The sequence below is a fragment of the Bos javanicus genome, chromosome 26 (genome assembly GCF_032452875.1).
Source record: "Bos javanicus breed banteng chromosome 26, ARS-OSU_banteng_1.0, whole genome shotgun sequence".
Lineage (NCBI taxonomy): Eukaryota > Metazoa > Chordata > Mammalia > Artiodactyla > Bovidae > Bos > Bos javanicus.
In genome coordinates this window covers 802118-825727 of record NC_083893.1, presented here as the reverse complement: position 1 = coordinate 825727, position 23610 = coordinate 802118, and the positions used below count along the sequence as shown (strand labels likewise).

The 23610-nt window shown below is 35.8% G+C and overlaps 1 protein-coding gene across 3 annotated transcripts in view; it reads left to right on the top strand.

Moving 5' to 3' along the window:
* Positions 1-22205, top strand: part of UBE2D1 (ubiquitin conjugating enzyme E2 D1) — a 37698-nt gene extending 15493 nt beyond the window's left edge. For all 3 annotated transcript variants that reach the window (XM_061402648.1, XM_061402647.1, XM_061402649.1), the window contains 6 exons: positions 11229-11292; positions 11386-11417; positions 13437-13514; positions 14912-15017; positions 19344-19437; positions 20156-22205. In XM_061402648.1, the coding sequence (XP_061258632.1) occupies positions 11229-11292; positions 11386-11417; positions 13437-13514; positions 14912-15017; positions 19344-19437; positions 20156-20201 (420 nt within the window). In that variant the 3' untranslated portion in view covers positions 20202-22205. The remainder of the gene's footprint in view (positions 1-11228; positions 11293-11385; positions 11418-13436; positions 13515-14911; positions 15018-19343; positions 19438-20155) is intronic.
* Positions 22206-23610: the final 1405 nt, after the last annotated feature.

Sequence of the window (23610 nt, the reverse complement as noted above, 5' to 3'; positions counted from 1 at the left end):
AGTGAAGTTTTGTAGAGCCCCGGGGAACACCAATCACATTGAAATCTATGTGAATGGTGCCACTTAGAGTTGGTGCACATGGCCTATGGGACAAAACGCAGCAGCCCTGAGTGCTGTGTTTAGTAACTGGCAAATTAAAAAAGAAAAACTATTACCTTTTTCTGTGCGCCAGCAATCCACATTTTTAACAAATAAGCATTATTTGTGTTCAAGTATTGTGATGTGCCACAATTTTAAAGAAGTGGAATGAAAAAAGAAAACAAAACTCTGAGGTGATTCGTGTGGCTGTTCAGAATTTACTAGCTCTTATAACTTTTTTAATGTTTCACATTTGAGTTTATTTTTTATCTAGAAAATAGTTTGTGTCAGACAAGATATTTTATACCAGTTCCTTTCTAGATCACACTTTGTGTCCTAGGAGAAACTTTCCAGGACTCCCTTGAGTGATCTAAACTTTAATGGACACATTCCGGAGGTGACCCTTGAGGCCTGTAGCTACTCTTATATATATTTTCCTGGAGACATGTAAGGTTCCAGAGGACCTCTTTTATATATCTTTTAAGCTATATCTAATGAAGTTACTTTTCTCCACAAATAAGTTCTCCTCAAATTTCATGCCCCGGTTTTAATCATCAGCAAATGTGCCTGACCAGTGACTTGTGAGGATTTTTTTTTTATTAACATCATAATCTTATACCATTAAAAGAAATCTTGAAAACATTGGGAGTGGAGTTGGGATGAGAATGTAAAATCAAAATCATGACCCCTATTAGGAAGGATATGGAAGTGCTTCATTCCTGCTAGGCTCAGAACTTCATTCCTTGGTACAAGTAAGAAAAAAAACCTCTGTTGGTGCCACAGACTGTAGCTCTGCTGTGGGTATCTCTGCCACCAAGGATCGCTGGTGACTGGCAGACAGCTTAACTTTGAGACTAGGTCAGCTCAGCACAAAACCCTAACTCATCTTGGAAAGGCAGCCCAAAGCTATGTTCTCAAAGTAGGTCAGCAGCATCTTAAATAAATAATAAGGATGGAATATTTAAACTTTTGAGGTCTTCCAAATCAGAAGAACCACAACAAAAAATGTCTAACAAAAATTTTGTGTGGCTTTAGACATTTCACTAGAATATGATATATTCTGTAAATTGAAAATAGTTGTCATGGCAGCATATGTTTTTGATACCGTAATGATGAATATTCTTTAGAGATGCATTTCTAGATGTTGTTATATGTTATTTAAAAGGCTGCCCCTGCCTTTTTAAGTTACCTGCACTGTTCTCTAACACCTGTTTTTAAGATTTTTTTTTTTTTTATTATAGGCAATCTACATAAGGGAGCATTGATTCTGATTCTGTTGTCAAATCTAGTTAGTTGCATTTTGGAAAAAATAGAAATTTGAGAGATTTATGCTCTTCTGATCACACTGTTTCTTCAACTGTATTACCTCAAACAATATCAAGCACATTATGTGAAAGGCATTGTGCTAAGTATAGTGGAGGAGATCATGAATAAATGCAAAAAAATTTCTAGTTTTAAAATAATATTCTGGTAGAAGAGGAGAGGAAAGGAGAAAATTAGTATTTCTTGAGGTTCTATTATACATGCTAGGCATTAAACTACTTCAGTTACATGTTTTCATTTAATTCTCAATGTGGCAACCCACTCCAGTGTTCTTGCCTGGAGAATCCCAGGGACAGGGGAGCCTGGTGGGCTGCCGTCTATGGAGTCGCACAGAGTCGGACACAACTGAAGCGACTTAGCAGCAGCAGCAGCAGCAGCAGCATAGTTCTTCCAGTGATGTCCTCATATGAGGCCTTTGAGCAAGGGGTTAAGGGAGTTGCCCAAGGTCACATAGCTAGTAAGGGTCAGTAGTAAGGCCAGATCTGTCTCCAAACCTCTTGTTTTTAAAGTGCCCATTGAGAAGACAGCACTGTTACTGTTAAGAAGAAGGGGTAAAATTTGGGCATAGGGAGATAGACGGAAGGTTGTTTTAGGGGAGGGAAAATTTTGAAGGCCAGAAAACTTAGCCATGTTCAGCGAACATTCAGGTACTCAGGCCAGACCTGACTATATGGTTCTCAAATTTTTGGTCTCAGGAGCCCCTTATATTAAAAGCATTGAGTGCCTCAATGAGCTTTTGTTTGTATAGGCTGTATCTATTAGTATTTACCACATGGGAAATTAAAACAGAAATATAAAAATATTTAGCAATTTAAAAATATCAATAAACTCATACAGTTAGAACTGGACATGGAACAACAGACTGGTTCCTAATAGGAAAAGGAGTACGCCAAGACTGTATACTGTCACCCTGCTTATTTAACTTATATGCAGGGTACATCATGAGAAACGCTGGACTGGAGGAAGCACAAGCTGGAATCAAGATTGCCAGGGGAAATATCAATAACCTCAGGTATACAGATGACATCACCCTTATGGCAGAAAGTGAAGAAGAACTAAAGAGCCTCTTGATGAAAGTGAAAGAGGAGAGTGAAAAAGTTGGCTTAAAGCTCAACATTCAGAAAACTAAGATCATGGCATCCGATCCCATCACTTCATGGCAAATAGATGGGGAAACAGTGGCTGACTTTATTTTGGGGGGCTCCGAAATCACGGCAGATGGTGATTGCAGCCATGAAATTAAAAGATGCTTACTTCTTGGAAGGAAAGTTATGACCAACCTAGACAGCATATTAAAAAGCAGAGACATTACTTTGCCAACAAAGGTCCATCTAGTCAAGGCTATGCTTTTTCCAGTGGTCATGTATGGATGTGAGAATTGGACCATAAAGAAAGCTGAGCGCCGAAGAATTGATGCTTTTGAACTGTGGTGTTGGAGAAGACTCTTGAGAGTCCCTTGGATGGCAAGGAGATCCAACCAGTCCATCCTAAGGAAATCAGTCCTGGGTGTCCACTGGAAGGACTGATGTTGAAGTTGAAACTCCAATACTTTGGCCACCTGATGTGAAGAGCTGACTCAATTGAAAAGACCCTGATGCTGGGAAAGATTGAAGGCAGGAGGAGAAGGGGACAACAGAAGATGAGATGGTCAGATGGCATCACCAACTCAATGAACATGAGTTTGGGTAAACTCCGGGAGTTGGTGATGGACAGGGAGGCCTGGTGTGCTACAGGTCATGGGGTCACGAAGAGTCAGACATGACTGAGCGACTGAACTGAACTGAACAATATGTATTAACATAAATAACATTTTTATTAAAAACAACTATATATTCCAAAACAGCAACAACAAAAATAAAGTGCCACTGTTTTATACATGTTCAAACCTCATTATAGTCCGGCTTATAAATGATAGTTGAATTCTCACATCTCATGCATTCAGTCTGTCACAGTATTACTTATCTTTAACCTGGAAAATTCTACTGTATACCCATGAGATAATTGAGAGTGAAAAATACAAATCTTTTAGTCTTATTATGAAATTAATTTTGACTTCACAGATCTCCCCAACGTGTTTTAGAAAGCCCAAGGGCATTCTTTGGAGAATTATTGGACATGTTTGTGAATGGGAGCCCTATTGAAAGAGTAGGGTTAGGACTAGAAAATGAAAAGACCTTCATTGGTTGAATTTGGTTTTTAATAAGTAATAGGGAGCCACTGACATTTTCTAAACAGAAAAATGAAATAAATCAAACTGTGCTTTTAGAAGATTGTTATGCAAGTAATTGGTAGAGTATTGGGAAGCAATTATAGTTGAATTGTAATAGGTTTTTGAGGTAATAGTTTACTGGGGACTTCCTAGGTGGCTCAGTGGTAAAGACTCTGTCTGGCAAGCAGGGTTCAATCCTTGGGTCAGAAAGATCCCCTGGAGAAGGAAATGGCAACCTACTTCAGTATTCTTGCCTGGGAAATCCCACAGACAGAGAAGGCTGGCAGGCTATAGTCCATAGGGTCACAAAAGAGTCAGCCACAACTTAGTGATTACACAACAACAACAAATAGGTATTGGGGTAGAATATATTATTTTGTTTGTCTGACGAGGTGAACAAGAAAAAGGGGAGTCAAAATGAGCCTGGTGACTAGGAGACTAATAATTCCATTAATAAATAAAGGGAACACATAAAAAGAAGGAAGCTTGGGAAGGAAAATTGTGAATTAAATTTTAGAATATGTAAAAAATATTTTTCATTATTTTTTATTCTGAAATAATTTAGTCATATAGAAAATTTGCCAAATTAGTACAGAAAGTTCTCATAAATCCTTCACTTAATTTCCCCTATTACTTACAATTTACATAACCATAGATATAGCTCATTTGGTAAAGAATCTGCCTGCAATGCAGGAGGCCCCAGTTTGATCCCTGGGTTGGGAAGATCCCCTGGAGAAGGGAAAGGCTACCCACTCGAGTATTCTGGCTTGGAGAATTCCGTGGACAGTATAGTTCATGGGGTCGCAAAGAGTTGGACACGACTGAGCGACTTTCACTTCAATTATAGTACAGTTATCAAAATAAGGAAAGGAACATTGATACAATATTGTAAACTAAGCCACTGACCTAATTCAGATTTTACCATTCAGTTTTTCACTATTGTTTTCCTGTCCAAGGATCCAGTCTGGGATCCTTTCCTGTCCAAGGATCCAGTCTGGGATCCCAGATTTAGTGGTTGTATCCCCTTTGTGTGTGTGTGTTTGTGTGTGTGCGCACGCGCTTCAATCTGTGACAGTTCCTCAGCCTTTCCTTGTCTTGTAAAAATTTTTAATTAAAAATAAATGACAGAAGGACTTCCCTTGTGGCACAGTGAATAAGAATCTGCCTGACAATGCAGGGGACACAGTTTGGTCCCTGATCCAGGAAGAGGGCATCTAAACCCATGCACCACAACTACTGAGCCCGCATGTTGCAACTACTGAACCCTGTGTGCCTAGAGCCTGTGCTCCATGACAAGAAAAACCAGTGCAGTGAGAAGCCCACGCATCTCAACAGAGTAGCCCTGCCTCACCACAATTAGAGAAAGCTGGTGCACAGCACCGAAGACCCAGGGCAACCAAAAATAAATAAGTTAAAGTGATCTTAAAAAGAAGATGCTTATATGTAGTGGGGGAGAAAAGTGTCATTTAATCTCTCTTAAAATGCACAAGAAGCTGAGAAAAACAGCATTTTTTTCCTCTAAAAAGTTGAAAAATTAGGGAGGGTGGGAGGGGAGGCTCAAGAGGGAGGGGATGTATATGTAAAATTTTATATATATATATATAAAATTATGACTGATTCATGTTGTATGGCAGAAACCAACACAACATTGTAAAGCAGTTGTCTTTAAAATTAAAAAAAAAATTGAAAAATTATTGTGAAAATTTAGAACAATGTAAAAAGAATAAAAGGTGACAACCCACCCCTAGAGATAACTACTATTAAGAGCTTGGTGTGTATTCTTCTAGTTTATTTTCTATGCATGTATAGTATTATGGGATCTTTTGGGCATACTTCTGCCACATATATTTTTCACTCAAAAACTGTTTTATTTTCACACAACATTGTTTGATGTCAACATGCATCATACATATCTCATTCTTTTTTTCTTGGCTCTGTAGTATGTGGGATCTTAGTTCCCTGGCCAGGATTTGAACCTATACCCTTTTCAGTGAAAGCACAGAGCCTTAACCACTGGACCACCAGGGAAGTCCTCTCATTCTTTTTTTTTTTTTTTAAACATTTATTTATTTGGCTGCATCAGGTCTTAGTTGCAGTGCTCAAGTCATTTGGGATCTTTCCTTGAGGCATGTGGGCTTAGTTGCTCCACACATGGGATCTCAGTTCCCCAACGAGGGATTGAACTCATGTTCCCTGCATGGCAAGGCGTATTCTTCACCACTGGACCACCAGGGAAATAAATCTCAGCTTATACTCCCTCCAACAGCAAGTGACATGCTTTCCTGCCAAAGTCATAATTCTAATAGGGTGATAGTGGTTTGATTTGGGTAATAACCTTATGGGTGTCTCACAGTTTATACATTGCTTTATCTTATTTTTCCCTACAAAGCATTATTTTGCTTTGTTTTGCTTTTGTATACATACACACACAATAATTAAAATGAATGATTCTGAATGCTTTGTCTTTGAGATCTTTTGCTTTTGATCAGCATGGAATACATTGGGTCTTATGGGGATCTTATGGACTTGAGCAGCTTGTGTAATTCACAAGACGGTAGCTCAGTATTAATTCTTAAAGAGTGGAGAGAAGAGCAAAGGAAGAGATTACTGACCCTGGCATTGCTTTTTAAAATAAGAATCATTAAATTATTTTTAATACTCCATATGTGGCTGTGATGCTTGAAGTAGATACATAAGAATTCCAGTTATGGTAGAGAAAGCATAAATCAGGTAACAGGGCAGTTTCTGGAAAACTTTGAGTAAATTAAATCAAAAGGGAGAAGTATAAGTAGTCTTTGATTTTTTGTGTTTAAAAGTACACTGGCTTCTGAACAGACTTAGAGCAAAAAGGTACAGTTTTGATATGTCAAGTTATAGTATTTTGTTTTATATTTTTACCTCCCTAGGATATCTCAGAATTTTTCCTTTTCCAAATATGAGGTCTGTCTTTTTGCAGGCAGGGGAGGGTATATATTGTGTTTTTTGTGGGTCACTCTGTCTGTGCATATATACCATAGATTCAGTCACTTATTTCCAAACAGTGTAACAGGACATATTTCCAGATACATATTTTTTTTAATATAAATTTATTTCAATTGGAGGTTAATTACAATATTGTATTGGCTTTGCCATATATCAGCATGAATCTGCCATGGGTGTACGTGTTCCCCATCCTGAACCCCCTTCCCACCTCCCTCCCTGTACCATCCCTCTGGGTCATCCCAGTGCACCAGCCCCAAGCATCCTGTATCCTGCATCAAACCTGGACTGGTGATTTGTTTCATACATGATGTTATACATGTTTCAATGCCATTCTCCCAAATCATCCCACCCTCTCCCTCTCCCACAGAGTCCAACAGACTGTTCTATACATCTGTATCTCTTTTGCTGTTTCGCATACAGGGTTATCGTTACCATCTTTCTAAATTCCATATATATGCATTAGTATACTATATTGGTGTTTTTCTTTCTGGCTTACTTCACTCTGTATAGTAGGCTCCGGTTTCATCCACCTCATTAGAACTGATTCAAATGTATTCTTTTAAATGGCTGAGTAATACTCCATTGTGTATATGTACCACAGCTTTCTTATCCATTCATCTGCTGATGGACATCTAGGTTGCTTCCATGTCCTGGCTATTGTAAACAGTACTGCGATGAACACTGGGGTACACGTGTCTCTTTCAATTCTGGTTTCCTCGGTGTGTATGCCCAGTAGTGGGATTGCTGGGTCATAAGGCAGTTCTATTTTCAGTGTTCTAAGCAATCTGCACACTGTTCTCCATAGTGGCTGTACTAGTTTGCATTCCCACCAACAGTATGAGGGTTCCTTTTCTCCACGCCCTCTCCAGCATTTATTGCTTATAGACTTTTGGATCACAGCCATTCTGACTGGCATGAAACGGTACCTCATTGTGGTTTTGATTTGCATTTCTCTGATAATGAGTGATGTTGAACATCTTTTCATGTGTTTGTTAGCTACCAGATACATATTTTGATAAAGGGATAGAACATTAGAAATTTCAGTTCAGTTCAGTTCAGTCGCTCAGTCATGTCCGACTCTTTGCAACCCCGTGAATTGTAGCATGCCAGGCCTCCCTGTCCATCACCAACTCCTGGAGCCTACCCAAACTTATGTCCGTTGAGTCAGTGATGCCATCCAACCATCTCATACTCTGTCATCCCCTTCTCCTCCTCCTGTCCTCAATCTTTCCCAGCATCAGGGTCTTTTCAAATGAGTCAAGTCTTCACATCAGGTGGCCAAAGTATTGGAGTTTCAGCTTCAATATCAGTCCTTCCAATGAACACCCAGGACTGATCTCCTTTAGGATGGACTGGTTGGATCTCCTTGAAGTCTAAGGGACTCTCAAGACCCTCCTAAAAATTCTAGAATGTGTAAATCTCACCAAAGCACTTGTGTCATTTTTAGTAGTAACTAATGATTGATGTGACTATTAAGAATGTTTGATGTACCATCAGCTGCCTCTTTTCTATAATAAGTGAGCTTTCCTATAATGTCAGCTTTAAATAGACAACTTAAGAACCTGGCTTTTGCAGGAGTTCTCTTATTAGATTTTATCTTTCTCATCCTTAGCTCTAACTTCCAGCAGGAGGTAGAATCAGGGCACAAAAATTTAAGAACGTGATAACGAGTATTTTTCTATACTATTTTGAAGGGATTTGAAAGAACAGTCTGACATTTGAAATTTGAATGCTATTCAAGGCTATTCCAAGTAAAATATGGTTTGGGTTTTTTTGTTAGTAAAGTTAATTTTGTATGATTTACTCACATATGCATTACTCTGTAAAATATATACATGCAAATCATTAACAGTTTTTTAAATCTCAATTAGAGACTTTTCCTTTTTAAAATTATTTTTAAATTAAAGTATAGTTGATTTACAATGTTAATTACTGCTATGCAGCAAAGTGTTTCAGTTATACATGTATATATACATGTACACTCACACACATTCTTATGTATATTTTCTTTTCCATTATGGTTTATCATAGGAATATTGAATATAGTTCTCTGTGGTATATAGTAGGGCCTTGTTGTTTATCCATTCTATATTTAAAAGCTTACATCTGCTAACCCCAGCCTCCCATTCCACCCCTCCTCCAGCTATGTGTGTGATTCTGTTTCAGTTTCATAAGACACTGTCATTTTTCACTTAATTAGTTTTCTAGTTAAAATAAGGGCCAAGAAGTTCCATTTATTCATTTACACTAATGTTTAGAAAACACAACATGATGAATCTTTTTAAAAGCAATCTCCTATAAGTCCAAATTAGAAAATCGTTAAATAAAGCGGTCATTCTAAAATGAGGCTATGGGGAATTCCCTGGCGGTCCAGTGGTAAGGACTCTGTGCTTCCACTTTTGGGGCCCCAAGTTTGATCCCTGGTTGGGGAACTGATTCCTCAAGGCACTTGGAGAGGGAAAAAGAGATTTTGCCCAAGATCATGTGGCAAATAAGTGATGGTACTTGGACTTAAACTTCAAAGCCTTGCTTTTTTAACACTATCACTGACATCTTGCACTTTATCGTTGAACTGTACTGGGACCAAAGAAGTTGCTAACTCTGTTAGTTAATTCTTGTTAGGAAGAGAAGCACAGCACAAGCTGTGGGGAAGAAACAACAGAAACAAAAAGGAAAGTACCGAGTTACACTGGAAGGGACTAGAAAACTTGGAAGGAGACCTGAGTTTGCACTTGGCTTGGTTACTTAGCTCATGTATCAGATTCTTAGGAAAGAAAGAAGTTCTTAGGAAATCTAATCATGTATTAGATTCTTTTCCCTACCACATCCTCTTTCTTGTTTGTCTCTGTTAGAGCACTAAACTCATTGCAATGATGCTAAGATGCCCATCTTTTTCATTTTAACATTTCTAAAATCTGGATGTGCCTTGTAATTGATGTGTCTTAAAATTAATCAGCAACATTTCTGCTTAATTATTGGTACATAAGGATGTGATTTACCATTGACAGCATCTTAGATTTGATGAATGCAATATTTGTTTACGTGTGTTCCCATGAAATTGTTCACATCATCCCCACAGTTTTCAAATACAGAGTATATACAATGATTTTCTAATTTCTAGTATCATCCTCTTTTAAGCTCTAGCCTTGTATGTTGAATAAATTTTTCTTTGATATCACTGGGATCACAGATTTGGTATATCTACTTTCCAGATCAACATCATCTAGTATATTCCCACATCTCAGTAACTGGTATCTACACCTGTAGAAGGCCTACTGGCAGGGTCTGAATCCCAGTTCCACACTATACTAGTTCTGTGAGCACATAGTGAACCATGTCACTTTTATTCTTTGTTTGTAAAATGGGAAGCATAATAACACCTACCTGACAGGATTATTAAGATGATAAAACATTGAGTAAATATTAGCTGCTGCTTGTTTTCATCATGTATATTTGTGACTTTTCTCCTTCCTCTATACACGTAATTCATCATCAATCCTGTCATAAGTAGTGTTTTCACAATATCCCAAATTCATCCTCTTTTATCTCCCTCTTCTCTAGTCCAAGCCCCTATTATTGCCTGTAGCAATTAATTTTGTAGCTTCCCTTTTTTCCCATCTCTGATCCATTCAGTACATAGTCAGAGCCATCTTTTAAATCAGATTATGCCACTTCTTAAAACCCCTCCCAACGCACTTGGTATAAAGCCCCCAATCCTTAATATGATGTATATTGTTCTCAGTTTTCTGCCTGGCCTCTGCCTGCTCTTTCAACCTCATCTTATGCTGCTGTGCCTGACAGTATCAGTTCTCCCAAAACTAACTTCTACTCATCCCTTTAGATTCAAGCTGAAATGTCACTTTCTCAAAGACATCCCCTAACTGATTGCCTAACTAAATTAGGTTCTTCAGTCCTAATTTACAGTCTTTTATATTGAATTTATGCCTTTCAAAGTTGGTGGTGGTCATTTCCTTCCCAACTGAAGGTAAATTACTTCCCCACAGTCATAGCGTTAGTTATGGTAGGACTGGAATGCCAGCCTAGGACTGACCAACTACAACTGTGCCATTTCCATGATCTTTTGCTTCCTTGAAAGCAGAAAAGAGCATATGAATCAATGTGCTAGGCTTTAAGATATGGCCCAGCTGCTCTCCTTTCTTTCCATTTAACCTTCATGTTGTTCCTTAAATATCCATCTGTCCGTGAGCCTTCACTCTCCCAAATTAGATTATAAACTGGTTGAAGTAGGATCTGTGTGTGTTTTTTTTTTTTAAATCTATATTATACACCTAGTACCTATATAAGTACTAGGTGTATAATATTGATTTGAGGGAAAAAAAAATTCTAAGTTACACTGCATATAATAGATACTCAAAAATATTTTGTATTAGGGATGCTAAAGAAAAACAGTATTTTAATTCATTTAATTATTTTAAATTTGGAGCTGTCTCATGAAGGAATTTAATATCTTATTCCATATTCTTCTATCCATCAGTGACGTAGTACATTTTATGTGTCCATATTTTGAATAGAACTGCCTAAAATGATATTTAAATGAATTGTTTGTGTCTTCATGGATTATTGCACTTGTTTCACTGGAAAAGAATTAATCTGAACTATTTTTGCTTTGCTTCAGGAGTTAAGTGATCTACAACGTGACCCACCTGCTCACTGTTCGGCTGGACCTGTGGGAGATGACTGTAAGCTTTACTCTCTTGCTCGGATTTTGTTACCATTAATAGTACAGGTTTGAACTCTTATTAATGACTCCAAAACTCCTTTGTTTGTTTCAGTGTTCCACTGGCAAGCAACTATTATGGGGCCTGTAAGTATGATTCATATATGTGAAATTAATCCCTTCAACCATCCTTCATTCTTACCATTTCATCTTTGATCAGATGTTTGTGGCTAGGGTTGAATTTTCTTGTACTCTGAGTCACTCAGAAAGCAAAATATGAGTAAAGGATTTATGATGATTTTCTAGTGCTCTGGTGGCAAATACTTGCTTGGAACACATTTACAGTGCTTTACCAAATCCCTGATCATTATGCATAGTTTGCAACCAGGCTTCGTGTTTGCTTTATCTTTCTTTAAATACAGAAAGTTGTTTGGAACTAAGTGTAGTTACTCTCAACGTTTTAGTAGGTTAGATATAAGTCTAATTAACCCAATAATGGAATTCCTACAAGTAACAAGCAGTAAGTTTCACTGCAGTGTTTCATCACTGTGTGAGAGATCAGATACAATTTTGCAGTGGCTCTGTTGGCATCTCATGAGCTTGCCTCTTGTTGCATTGTCCTGAATTCAAAATCACCTGCTGTTCTGTAACTGGCTTCTCATTATACTCATTGCCTTTGTTAAGCTTATTTCTTTCTACACCTGAGAAGCAGTTGTGACTTTTCTTTTTGTGGGCAAAAATCTGATTGTATGAGAATGGGCACTGACACCTCAGGTCTGCTTCTAGACAAGAGTATGTTAGTAACATGTTTCCATGAGCATCATTCTGTCCTCCCTCCTTTGAAAGAGCTTTATCCAGGAAGCCATAGAGTTTTTAATCATAATTGCCTTATGCTAAGCTTTTAAAACATACACCAGTTACTGAATTTTCAGAGCAAGGGTCCTGGGCAAATGTTTAAAATCACTAAATTGTTACATTAAGTTCTTTTTTTAAAGGGTGAAGTGCATCATATTTATTTAACTACTTTGATAGGAATCTTTTTTCATTGCTTACCAAGAACTTTCAAAACATCACCTCTCACCCTTACGAATTATAGCCCTCCACAAATATTTCGCAGGTGAATCACATGTAGCAATTTATGTTACTCATACCCCCCTTTATTTTAGTAATGTAAATATGCCACTGTATAGTATAATTGAGTAAGAAGATCATATCTGTTGATTGTAATTAACTTATATTTTCTATATTCCTTATAATTTTTGCTAAACTAGAATTAAACAATGTATATAGTAAGAATAATTATACAGTATGGTCCTCTAATATCTATGTAGAAACTTAAGTAGGAAGTAATGATAGCCTTCTGTTCTTACCAACATGTTGACAGAGTATAACATGATACATTTAATTAAAATAAATGAATTAAAATAGAATTTAAAGGTATTTTTGCTACTTTTTTCCCCTTTCCTCCTTTTTTACATCATCCTTTTTTTTTTTCTTGCTTGTAACATAAGTATTTCCTAATTGCTATAAAGGCATATGGCGAAATTTAAATTCCTCTTATAAAATTGATTCCTAATTTGATAATTCTATGAAACTGAATTTCTCTAGTTTCATTAGTGGCTTTTTCGCATTTTCCACATTATTTTGTAAACTGTTACTAAGTGAAGATTTGAGGTTTAAATTATGTAATAGTGTCACTTAGCCTTTTCTTTTCATAAATCGGTCATTTCAATTTATCTCTATTCTTGCCCCTTTAAGGGAAGGAGCATGAAAACCTAGGTTTTATAATTAAGAAGAAATATACTAGCCTCAACCCTTTTCTTTGATATTGATTACTGCTGCGAATCATCATTCTTTTCTCACAAAGTCTTGTGTGTATACTTATCTTTAACAACCGGTACTCACAAACAGGTTTATTTGGTCAAGTCATACCACTCTACTGTGTGTGTCCTATTTTTGTTTTGTTTTAAACTATGATTTTGGCATGATTGCTGGAAAATCCTCCTTCATGCCTACAAAGAGAAACCTGTTTTCAAGGTAAATGATTTGAACTTAAGACAAAAGGATGACATTTTTTTTTTCAAACCATTATATTTGGAGGGAATCATCTTGGATTACTAATAAATACAGCAGTCAGACACTGATGTAATTATTTTGTAATTTCAGCCTGATAGCGCATATCAAGGTGGAGTCTTCTTTCTCACTGTACATTTTCCGACAGACTATCCTTTTAAACCACCAAAGGTATTTTTATTTTATCATTGATGTCACCCCTATGTCAGGGAATTTACTTTCTATCCAGAGATATTTTCATGATGTCAAAAGACTGTGGGTGGGTTGGCGTGTCCAAACTTTTACATAAAGCCACTGAATCTAAAATATGTTTCCTCATCAAATATTTTACTATGTCTGTAAACAAAAAGCAGTATCTGTTAGGTTAGAAATTAGCTTCCCTAACCTATCTTACCTTCCTCATTACATATGTGTAGTTTGGAAGTGTTTATGGTCAAGAATTAGATTTTTCCATTCCGGGGATTTTCTTTCCAAGGCTGATCCTTCTTTCTCAATTTTTAAGTATTCAACCAACATTTATTGAGCACCTACCATATTCTGTTGCACCGGGGAATACAAAATATAATAAATAAGATACAGTCCTTTTATTATATTTAGTATAGGAAAGATTAAGGGCTTCGGTAGCTAGCTAAGCTGGTAAAGACTCTGCCTGCAATACAAGAGACCCCGGTTTGCTTCCTGGGCTGGGAAGTTCCCCTGGAGAATGGATAGGCTACCCACTCCAGTATTCTTGGGCTTCCCTGGTGGCTCTGTGGTAAAGAATCCACCTGCAATGTAGGAGACCTGGGTTTGATCCCTGGGTTGGGAAGATCCCCTAGAGGAGGGTATAGGAACCCACTCAAGTATTTTTGCCTAGAGAATCCCCAGAGACAAAGAAGCCTGAAGAGCTGCAGTTCATAGGGTCACAAAGAATTGGACACAACTGAGCAACTAAGCACAAAAATAGGAAAGGTTAAAACACATTATTATTAAATTTAGCTTAGCTCTAAAAAGGAAACCAACAAATGATGGGGTGTCAGTGAGGGAGCGAATCATTAACAAATTCTATCACTCATGAGATAATTACCTTAGATTTTTAAAAACATCTGATTATATATGAAATGATACAACAATTCTTGTGAAAGATTGGAATTCTTGGTAGCTTTCTTAGCACAGGTAATAAGCTGGGACCCCTTAACTTTCCTCCAGAATAGGGTCAGCATTCTATTTCTAGACTCAGGTGTCAATTGATCATTAAATTAAGGAAAGGGTCGCTTTGAGGGGTGATGAAAGCCATGGTTAATTATCTCAGGTGCTACTCAACTAGTCATACCAGCTATTTATTACAATTTCTAAAATACTTCTCAATTGCTTGGTGTTAGGAAGAACAGGAAACTGAATTTATTTGCTTTCGTATTATCAGTAGCTAAAGCTACATTCGGATAAAGTAGATGCTCATCTAGTTTGTGTTGAATACATTTCTCCTCTAAGGTCATATGAAATTGAGGACATTTTACCTTAGAGCAAATTGGTTCTGTTTGCTTTCATAGTTCATGGATTATCAACAATTTTTTTTGTTTTATGTTTAGATTGCTTTCACAACAAAAATTTACCATCCAAACATAAACAGTAATGGAAGTATTTGTCTTGATATCCTGAGGTCACAATGGTCACCAGCTCTGACTGTGTCAAAAGGTAATTTCATTTATCAGATTTAAAACAGTTAATAACAGTGAGACAGAAAAAATACAGCAAAAAGGTCTTAGGGACCTAAGTTTGAAACAAAAAACCAATCGACTGTTTTCTTCTGCTTTGCTTTTGCTTTCCTTTCATAGCTTTTGTATTACTTATGCTTAGGGGTGTTGATGGGCTGATCTAAATGATGAAATGAGAGAAATTTAAAACGGTAGAACTAGAAATTTGGGGATAAGCCTGTTGACATTTCATTCCTTTAGTTTGGGCTTTATCTTTAAAAACAGACAGGGACACAGAAAGAGATGCACACACAGAAGTAAAAATAAGATTTTAGGACCAGTTGTCCTGTTCACTAAATGGAATTATTTATTGACATAATAAAGCTTTACCTCTCTTTTACTTCATCTAAGAAGTAATGGCAAACTAGGCAGATAAAATAAATGATTTAAAAAGACAGGAATTTGCTTGCAGTCCAATGGGTAGGACTCTAGACTTTCACTGCCAAGGGCCCCAGGTTCAATCTCTGATCTGGGAACAAGTCTCATGGTATGGCCAAAAAAAAAAAAAAAAGAAAGACATATTTACACTTTAGAATAATGCAGTATGTATAGCATGTTAGTCTAAACTTTAGGCAATCAATAGCATCATTGTAAGGACTGATAAATACTCCATACAGATTCTCAACTTTCACAGTTACATAGCATTATTCTTTGAGATGTGTATATAGGGCATCTGAAGCTGTTTGTTTCATTCACTAGTGCTGTTTGCTTTGCCACCCTCTTGTCTTGTCTCTAACAGAAGAGAGCCTGAGTTACTATTTTGATATAGAAACATCTGCCCCTCAAAGTAACTTGGTAGTTTTCCCTTTTTATAAAATTTAAGGAAACTATTTCTCTTGAAGAATTTAGAGGAAGAATTGATGATCATTAAAAAAAATTTAAATAAATGCTACCTGATTACATAACTTGTGTAAAACTTGATAAGCTTTATAGGAAGCAGTGTCTACAGCCATGATTATTTCAAGTATTAGACAAGTAACAGCCCTTCAGATGAGTTAGTTATTTGTGAATGGCATTTTTTCTGACCTAAAATGTCCCTATAAAATGTTTGTGTAGATGCTAGTGTTTTTAAAAAAATCTTTCACATAACTGTTACATACTAGATATAGGAAAGATAACTGTCATAAAGTTATTCAGATTAATAAACTTTCCTGGAATAGTATCACAAAATGAAATTCAGTTAGCTTATGCAGGAGGAGAAGGGGATGACAGAGGATCAGATGGTTGGATGGCATCACCGACTCAATGGACGTGAGTTTGAGCAAGCTCCAGGAGTTGGTAAAGGACAGAGAAGCCTGGTGTGCTGCAGTCCATGGAGTGGCAAAGGGTTGGACACAACTGTGCGACTGAACTGACTGAACTATGCAGCTAAATAATTACAAGAGAAAGTGCAGACTGTCAGGTGTTAAATACTTACCTTCTGATATTGGTAGCTTTTTATAAAAAACAATTCATTTTGTCAACTTCTAGAAACTTAAAAAAAATTGTTGGAGTATATTTGCTTTACAATATTGTGTTAGTTTCTGCTGTACAGCAAAGTGAATCAACTTTACATATATATGTATCCCCTATTTTTTGGATTGCCTTCTCATTTAGGTCACCGTAGAGCATTGAGTAGAATTCCCTGTGCTGTACAGTCGATTCTCATTAGTTAGCTTAGAAGCTGTCCTTTAAGAACAGTTTCACGTAACCTTAGTTTCCTCATATGTCAAATAAGAAATTATAATAGTATTACCACATATGGTCACTATGCAACTAGCACATAGTAAAGCACTCAGTTCAGTTCAGTCGCTCAGTCATGTCCGACTCTTTGCGACCCCATGGACTGCAGCATGCCAGGCCTCCCTGTCCATCACCAACTCCCGGAGTTTACCCAAACTCATGTCCATTGAGTTGGTGATGCCGTCCAACCATCTCATCCTCTGTTGTCCCCTTCTCCTCCTGCCTTCAGTCTTTCCCAGCATTAGTGTCTTTTCCAGTGAGTCAGCTCTTTGCATCAGGTGGCCAAAGTATTGGAGTTTCAGCTTCAACATCAGTCCTTCCAGTGAACACTCAGGACTGATCTCCTTTAGGATGGACTGGTTGGATCTCCCTGCAGTCCAAGGGACTCTCAAGAGTCTTCTCCAACACCACAATTCAAAAGCATCAATTCTGCACTCAGCTTTCTTTATAGTCCAACTGCCATAGATGACTACTGGAAAAACCATAACCTTGACTAGACGGACCTTTGTTGACAAAATAATGTCTCTGCTTTTTAATATGCTGTCTAGGTTGATCATAACTTTTCTTCCAAGGAGTAAGCGTCTTTTAATTTCATAGCTGCAGTGACCAACTGCAGTGATTTTGGAGCCCCCAAAAATAGTCAGCCACTGTTTCCCATCTGTTTGCCATGAAGTGATGGGACCAGATGCCATGATCTTAGTTTTCTGAATGTTGAGCTTTAAGCCAACTTTTTCATTCTCCTCTTTCACTTTCATCAAGAGGCTTTTTAGTTCCTCTTCACTTTCTGCCATATGGGTGGTGTCATCTGCATATCTGAGGTTATTGATATTTCTCCCATAATCTTGATTCCAGCTTGTGTTTCATCCAGTCCAGCGTTTCTCATGATGTACTCTGCATATAAGTTAAATAAGCAGGGTGACAATATACAGCCTTGATGTACTCCTTTTCCTATTTGGAACCAGTCTGTTGTTCCATGTCCAATTCTAACTGTTGCTTCCTGCCCTGCATATAGATTTCTCAAGAGGCAGGTCAAGTGGTCTGGTATTCCCATCTCTTTCAGAATTTTCCAGTTTATTGTGATCCACACAATCAAAAGCTTTGGCATAGTCAATAAAGAGAAATAGATGTTTTTCTGGAACTCTCTTGCTTTTTTGATGATCCAGTGGATGTTGGCAATTTATCTGTGGTTCTTCTGCCTTTTCAAAATCCATCTTGAACATCTGGAAGTTCACGGTTCACATATTACTGAAGCCCGGCTTGGAGAATTTTGAGCATTACTTTACTAGCGTGTGAGATGAGTGCAATTGTGTGGTAGTTTAAGCATTCTTTGGCATTGCCTTTCTTTGGGATTGGAATGAAAACTTACCTTTTCCAATCCTGTGGCCTCAAATGAACGTTAACTATATTTACCTTTTCCCTTAAAACATTTGTTTTGTATGCATAATAGTGAAATCAGGGTACAGGGCTCTTGGTAGCAGGAGGGAGGAGATGAGGAACCTCCTTCTTGCTTAGTTTATAAAGTAGCATGTATTTTCCTTATATGTGTTCATTTTTCACTTTTTAATATTTTAAATGTTTTATTTCACTTTTTATCATGAGTTAAGTTTGGAAACTTTCTGGAGACATGAGCCCAGATAATTTACCCTGTTTGTTTAATATACAGACTTAAATTTTCTTTGGGTAGATGGAAGATAAAAGAAGAATGAAATGTTAGTTTTTCTTAGCCCTTATCGCCCCCTTTCCAGGTCATTTAAGGATCACCTCTGCCTTATAAATTCACCTTTGGATGTGTAACAGTAGAAAAAGATAAATGAACATAGTAGAGGAAGGTGAAGATGGAAGATTGTTCCAAAGACTCCATGTATCCCCTTGGAAGTGGTGGCATGGAAGCAGACAATGAGGAACCAGAGTCCTTGATCCCTACTTTTTCAGATACTTAGTTTTTTTGTTGGTTTGTTTTTGCTTTTTAAAATATAGCTATTTGCATTAGTATTTGGATTCAACATGGCAAGAAACAACTACTATATTTTTTCAATTTTAATTTACATTGTAAAATATACAAGTTATGTAATGATAGCTGTGCATATTATTTTTAAATGCATTTGATACAAATACTGTACATGTAATAAAAAATTTCATTGAAAATAATTTACAAATCTTCCCTCTTTAGCTCTAAGCTCAAATAAAAAGTGCATGAGCTCAGTCTCCCAAAATAGTTTGAACTATTAACTATAATTTGATTGTTTTACCTTGAATTGATTAGAACACAGATTTTTTGCATTAAAATAGAATAAAAAGTGGACAGTTTTCTTGTTAAAGTAAAAAAGTATCTCTAAGAAACATCTGAGGTTAAGATGCTACACTAATATTTTCCAACTGTGTATTTGGAGTCTGTATGTTTTAATCTCAAATGTAATTTAATGTGTTCATTTTGCTTTTTTTCTTTGTAAGTTTATTGTGTATTCATTAAAATTATTTTTACATATGTACTTTTGTATAAAGTAGAAAACTCATTACCTAATATGGTGTTCTCTTTTAAATCTAGTTTTATTGTCCATATGTTCTCTGCTTTGTGACCCTAATCCAGATGATCCCTTAGTACCAGATATTGCTCAAATCTATAAATCAGACAAAGAAAAGTAAGTGTTTGCTTACATTGGTTTCTATGCATTTCTATGTAGTCTGCCAAAACATAAGTATTATCAGTGTATTTAAGTACATTTAGTTACGCTTAGTATTTTTGTTGTTTATCTTTCCAAAGGAGTAAATCTTTCTTTTTAAACTGTTACTCTTTTTACAAAAAATCTCACCCCTTCCCACTTATTGTTTCATCCTTTACTGTTTAATAGTACTTATTTTGCCTTTGCATAATATGCATGTTTTTTGATAGTAACTGTCAAGCTATATATAATTCTAAGTAGTAAATCTAAAACTTAAGAAGTTGGTAATTGGAAACTACTGAATATCATATTCCTTACTTTCTCCAGGAAGAGAAGTTATCCCTAATTACCCCTAAACTGACCTACATCTTGCTGGTACCATTGATTCATACGCATTTTACAGATAATGGCCATTCAGGGTTGGCTTTTATGGATTTGTATTAGAAATTGATTTCTTTATTTTGTTATTTATAACTTAGGTACATTTTCATATAGGTTGTAAAGAGATCTATTAGTTTAAGAAATCCCTTATGTTTTCTGTTTTATTTATGTATGAACCAAAGTCACATTGACCCAATAATTGGTATATGTATGATTATTGTGATTAAATGTAAAAAGTTAGACAGTTTTACATAGACAGATCTTCTAAAACATTTAATTTGTATGTTTTTACTGTATCCCTTTTGTATATCTACAGATACAACAGACACGCAAGAGAATGGACTCAGAAATATGCAATGTAAAATCAAAAAAAATTTCATATATACCAGAGTACTGTAAAATCTAGGTTTTTTTCAACATTAGCAGTAAATTGAGCACTGTTTACTGTTTCATTGTACCATGAAATCCTGATTTTTACCCATTTTAAATGTATTTCTGAAGCAAGACAAAACAAACTTCCAAAAATATTCTTGAGACTGTGATGAGAGCATTTATCATTTTGTATGCATTGAGAAAGACATTTATTATGGTTTTTAAGATACGTGGACGTCTGCGTTTTCAGCTTACAAGATCTACAATGCATCTGAAAAGCAACCAAATTATTTTTTGCTGAAACTAGATGTTTTTACATGAAAAATACTGTATGTGTTATCTAAGATGTTGTCAGTTTTATAAATCTGTATTCAGATTTCATTCTTTGTTAGCTCACTTTATAATTTGTATTTTTTTACTGTATAGACTAAATATATTCTATTTACATGTATGTCAACTTGTTACTTTTTTCCTGTGAACAGTATTGAAAAAACCCAACATCTGATAATGAAATGAATTAACTGTCTCCCTTGTCTTGGGGTATTCTGTAGATTGATTGCAGATTTCTTAAACCTGAAATGATCTTTACACTGTAATTCTCAGTATACCGATTATGGTAAAACGTTTTGATTTTGTTATACTTGACTTAACTTTATTACAATGTGAATTAATTGCACTGCTAAGTAGAAAGCTGTATAACTTTTATTTGTTGCTATTCACATCTGAATTTTTTTCTGTATAGGCAATATTATATTGACACCTTTTACAGATCTTAATGTAGCTTTTTCCATTTAAATAAAATGCTTTTTCTACTATTTGTCTTGATTACTTTGAAAGATAAAAATTTGCCTTATCTACAAGTAAGGATCAATACTCTATATAAAATTTTGCATGAAAATTAATTCCAAATTGTAAGGATGAAGTCTGTTGTACTTGGTATTGAGTGCGTGCTTAGTCTCTCAGTTGTGTCCAACTTAAGCACCATTAATTATATAAATTTTGCTTTAGATTTGTATCTGTCTACTAAATTGTCAATCTAAAGGATGATATACATTAGTTCTTTGTTATAGAATAGAATTTAGAATATGTCGGAGTTTGTCTTGGATCACATATAAAATGAATTATTTTCTAGAGTACTGAGATGAATATAAGGCAGTGTCACCCACATTGAAGAAAAAGTCTTTATAGACTTAAAGAGTAATTAGGTTAATTCATTAAAATACCCCTCTAGATGTAACTAGCATTGTATTTCTTAACATTTTAAAATCTAGAATTTCAAAAACAGAATTTTAGTGCTATCACAGTTTGAAAGAGGACATCCATGTTTTAACCATAGAAATTATAAAGAAAATTCTAAAATGACACCTTTCCTCTGTTTTATAATTTGTCAGTTTAAAGTGACTTAAATGAGCAGATTATCTTTGCAGATTAAAAAAAAAAAAAACTAGAAAATCCTGATGATCTAACTTAGAAAAAAAATACATCTCTAATTATTAGCATGTTTACCAAACTTGAGTGCCATTTTTAAGAAGAATTGTAGGTCTTCTGATTATTGCAGTAGCTGTATAAGTATCCAAAAAATCTGTAATGGGTATAGTCATTAGCAAAGATTTTAAATCACTGAAGTATTTTACCATGGTTCATTATTATTAAGCACAAAATAACCCAGTGTTAGCAAATGTGTTTTACAAATGAATGTAAAATAAATAAATGAATTGTGAAATGGATGTTTAAGAAAATATACGTTTAAAAAGTAACTATATTAAGTGATGTCTTAAAACAGCCTTATCATGAAAAACACTACTTTACTATGTTATTATAAGCTACACTGGCCCAGAATTTGAACCCTCAACATCATTAGATTTAAGTATTTAGTATATTTTGATAATAAAGGGTTTTGTTCCATGAAATCTTTCACTTTTTAAAAACCTTTTATTTGTGTGACATTTATTTTTGGAAGTGTCTTTTTTTCTGTATTAAAGTTTTGAAGCTTGCCTAACTCTTGTTTGCCTTTGCTTACATATGAAATGTACAGCCACTCTCTTGAGTGAGCACAGATTCTCATCATTAATTAAAAGTCAGAAGCAGCATAATGATCAGTCAGATCACTATTTTGGGTTTATTGATGTGTTTAATTCTAAAAAAGAGTACATTAGTACCTAACTAAATCTGAAGACAAGGACCTTCTTCCATAGATTAGCCATTAATTTAAGGACTTCTTGGGAATGAGGAAAATGGGTAGTCTTTTGAATCCCACCTTTTAAGGTCCTCAGTGCTTTGAGACAGTTAGAAACCGTATTGAAATTGGATTCTGGACACTGACAACTGCCATATACAATAAATCCATGATTTATTGTATATTTATCAGGCTATGCAGGATAACCTAACCCTTATCCCCCAACTATCTCAAAAGCATACGATTCCTGAACAAGCTTTACACATGCCTGTGTGAACCATATATGATTATTCATTTTTGCTACCCCTCCATGAATTCTGTTAGGGGAATTTTTAAAGTTACTTAGTCAATTTCAAAAGAATCAAAATGGGTTAGGTGAGAAACAAACTGCACAAGCGTAACTTGTGCTGAGTTAGTATTCAAAAGAGTAACTTTTTAAAAAATGATAAAAACATGACCATATGTAGTTTTTCATTTCCTTTATTGTTTTATCACAATGACCTGCTTTGTACATGATTCAGTCATTGATGTTTTACAGAATCCTGCTCTGTCACAGTTGTGTATTTTTAATGTGGGAAGATTAGGGAAATTTATTTTCTCCTTGGATTAAGAGAGATTCTTGGTGAAGCTATTGAAGTGACTATTAATATAATAAAATAATGACAAATCCAGATTTTAAAAGTTTATTTCCATCACTCTATCAACTGTTAACTATGACTTCCAAAAATTTTTCTTAAAGCAGAAGTTTAATTGCAGTTTAATGGCCCTAAAATGTGATGCCGATTATTTGTGACAGTTCTCATTTTTTTATAGTACTTCTCTGACTGCTCTGACAGTTGTGTTGTACAGACAAGATAGCAGGTAGAGATTCATTTGATTTCACTAATAGAAATTCCTATGTGTAGATTGCTGCTGCTGCTGCTGCTGCTTAGTCTCTCAGTCATGTGTGACTCTGCGACCTTACGGACTGTAGCCCATGAGGCTCCTCTGTCCATGGGTTCTCTAGGTAAGAATACTGGAGTGCATTGCTGTTCCCTTCTCTAGGGGATCTTCCTGACCCAGGGATAGAACACAGCTCTCCTGCATTGCAGGCAGATTCCTTACCATCTGAGCCACTAAGGAAGCCCATAACTAGTCATTTCTAAAAATTTTTTTTTGTACTGAGATCTGCAAACTCCTAAACTTCATATTGATACACTTTGACCAGGAATTTTTTCATTAAT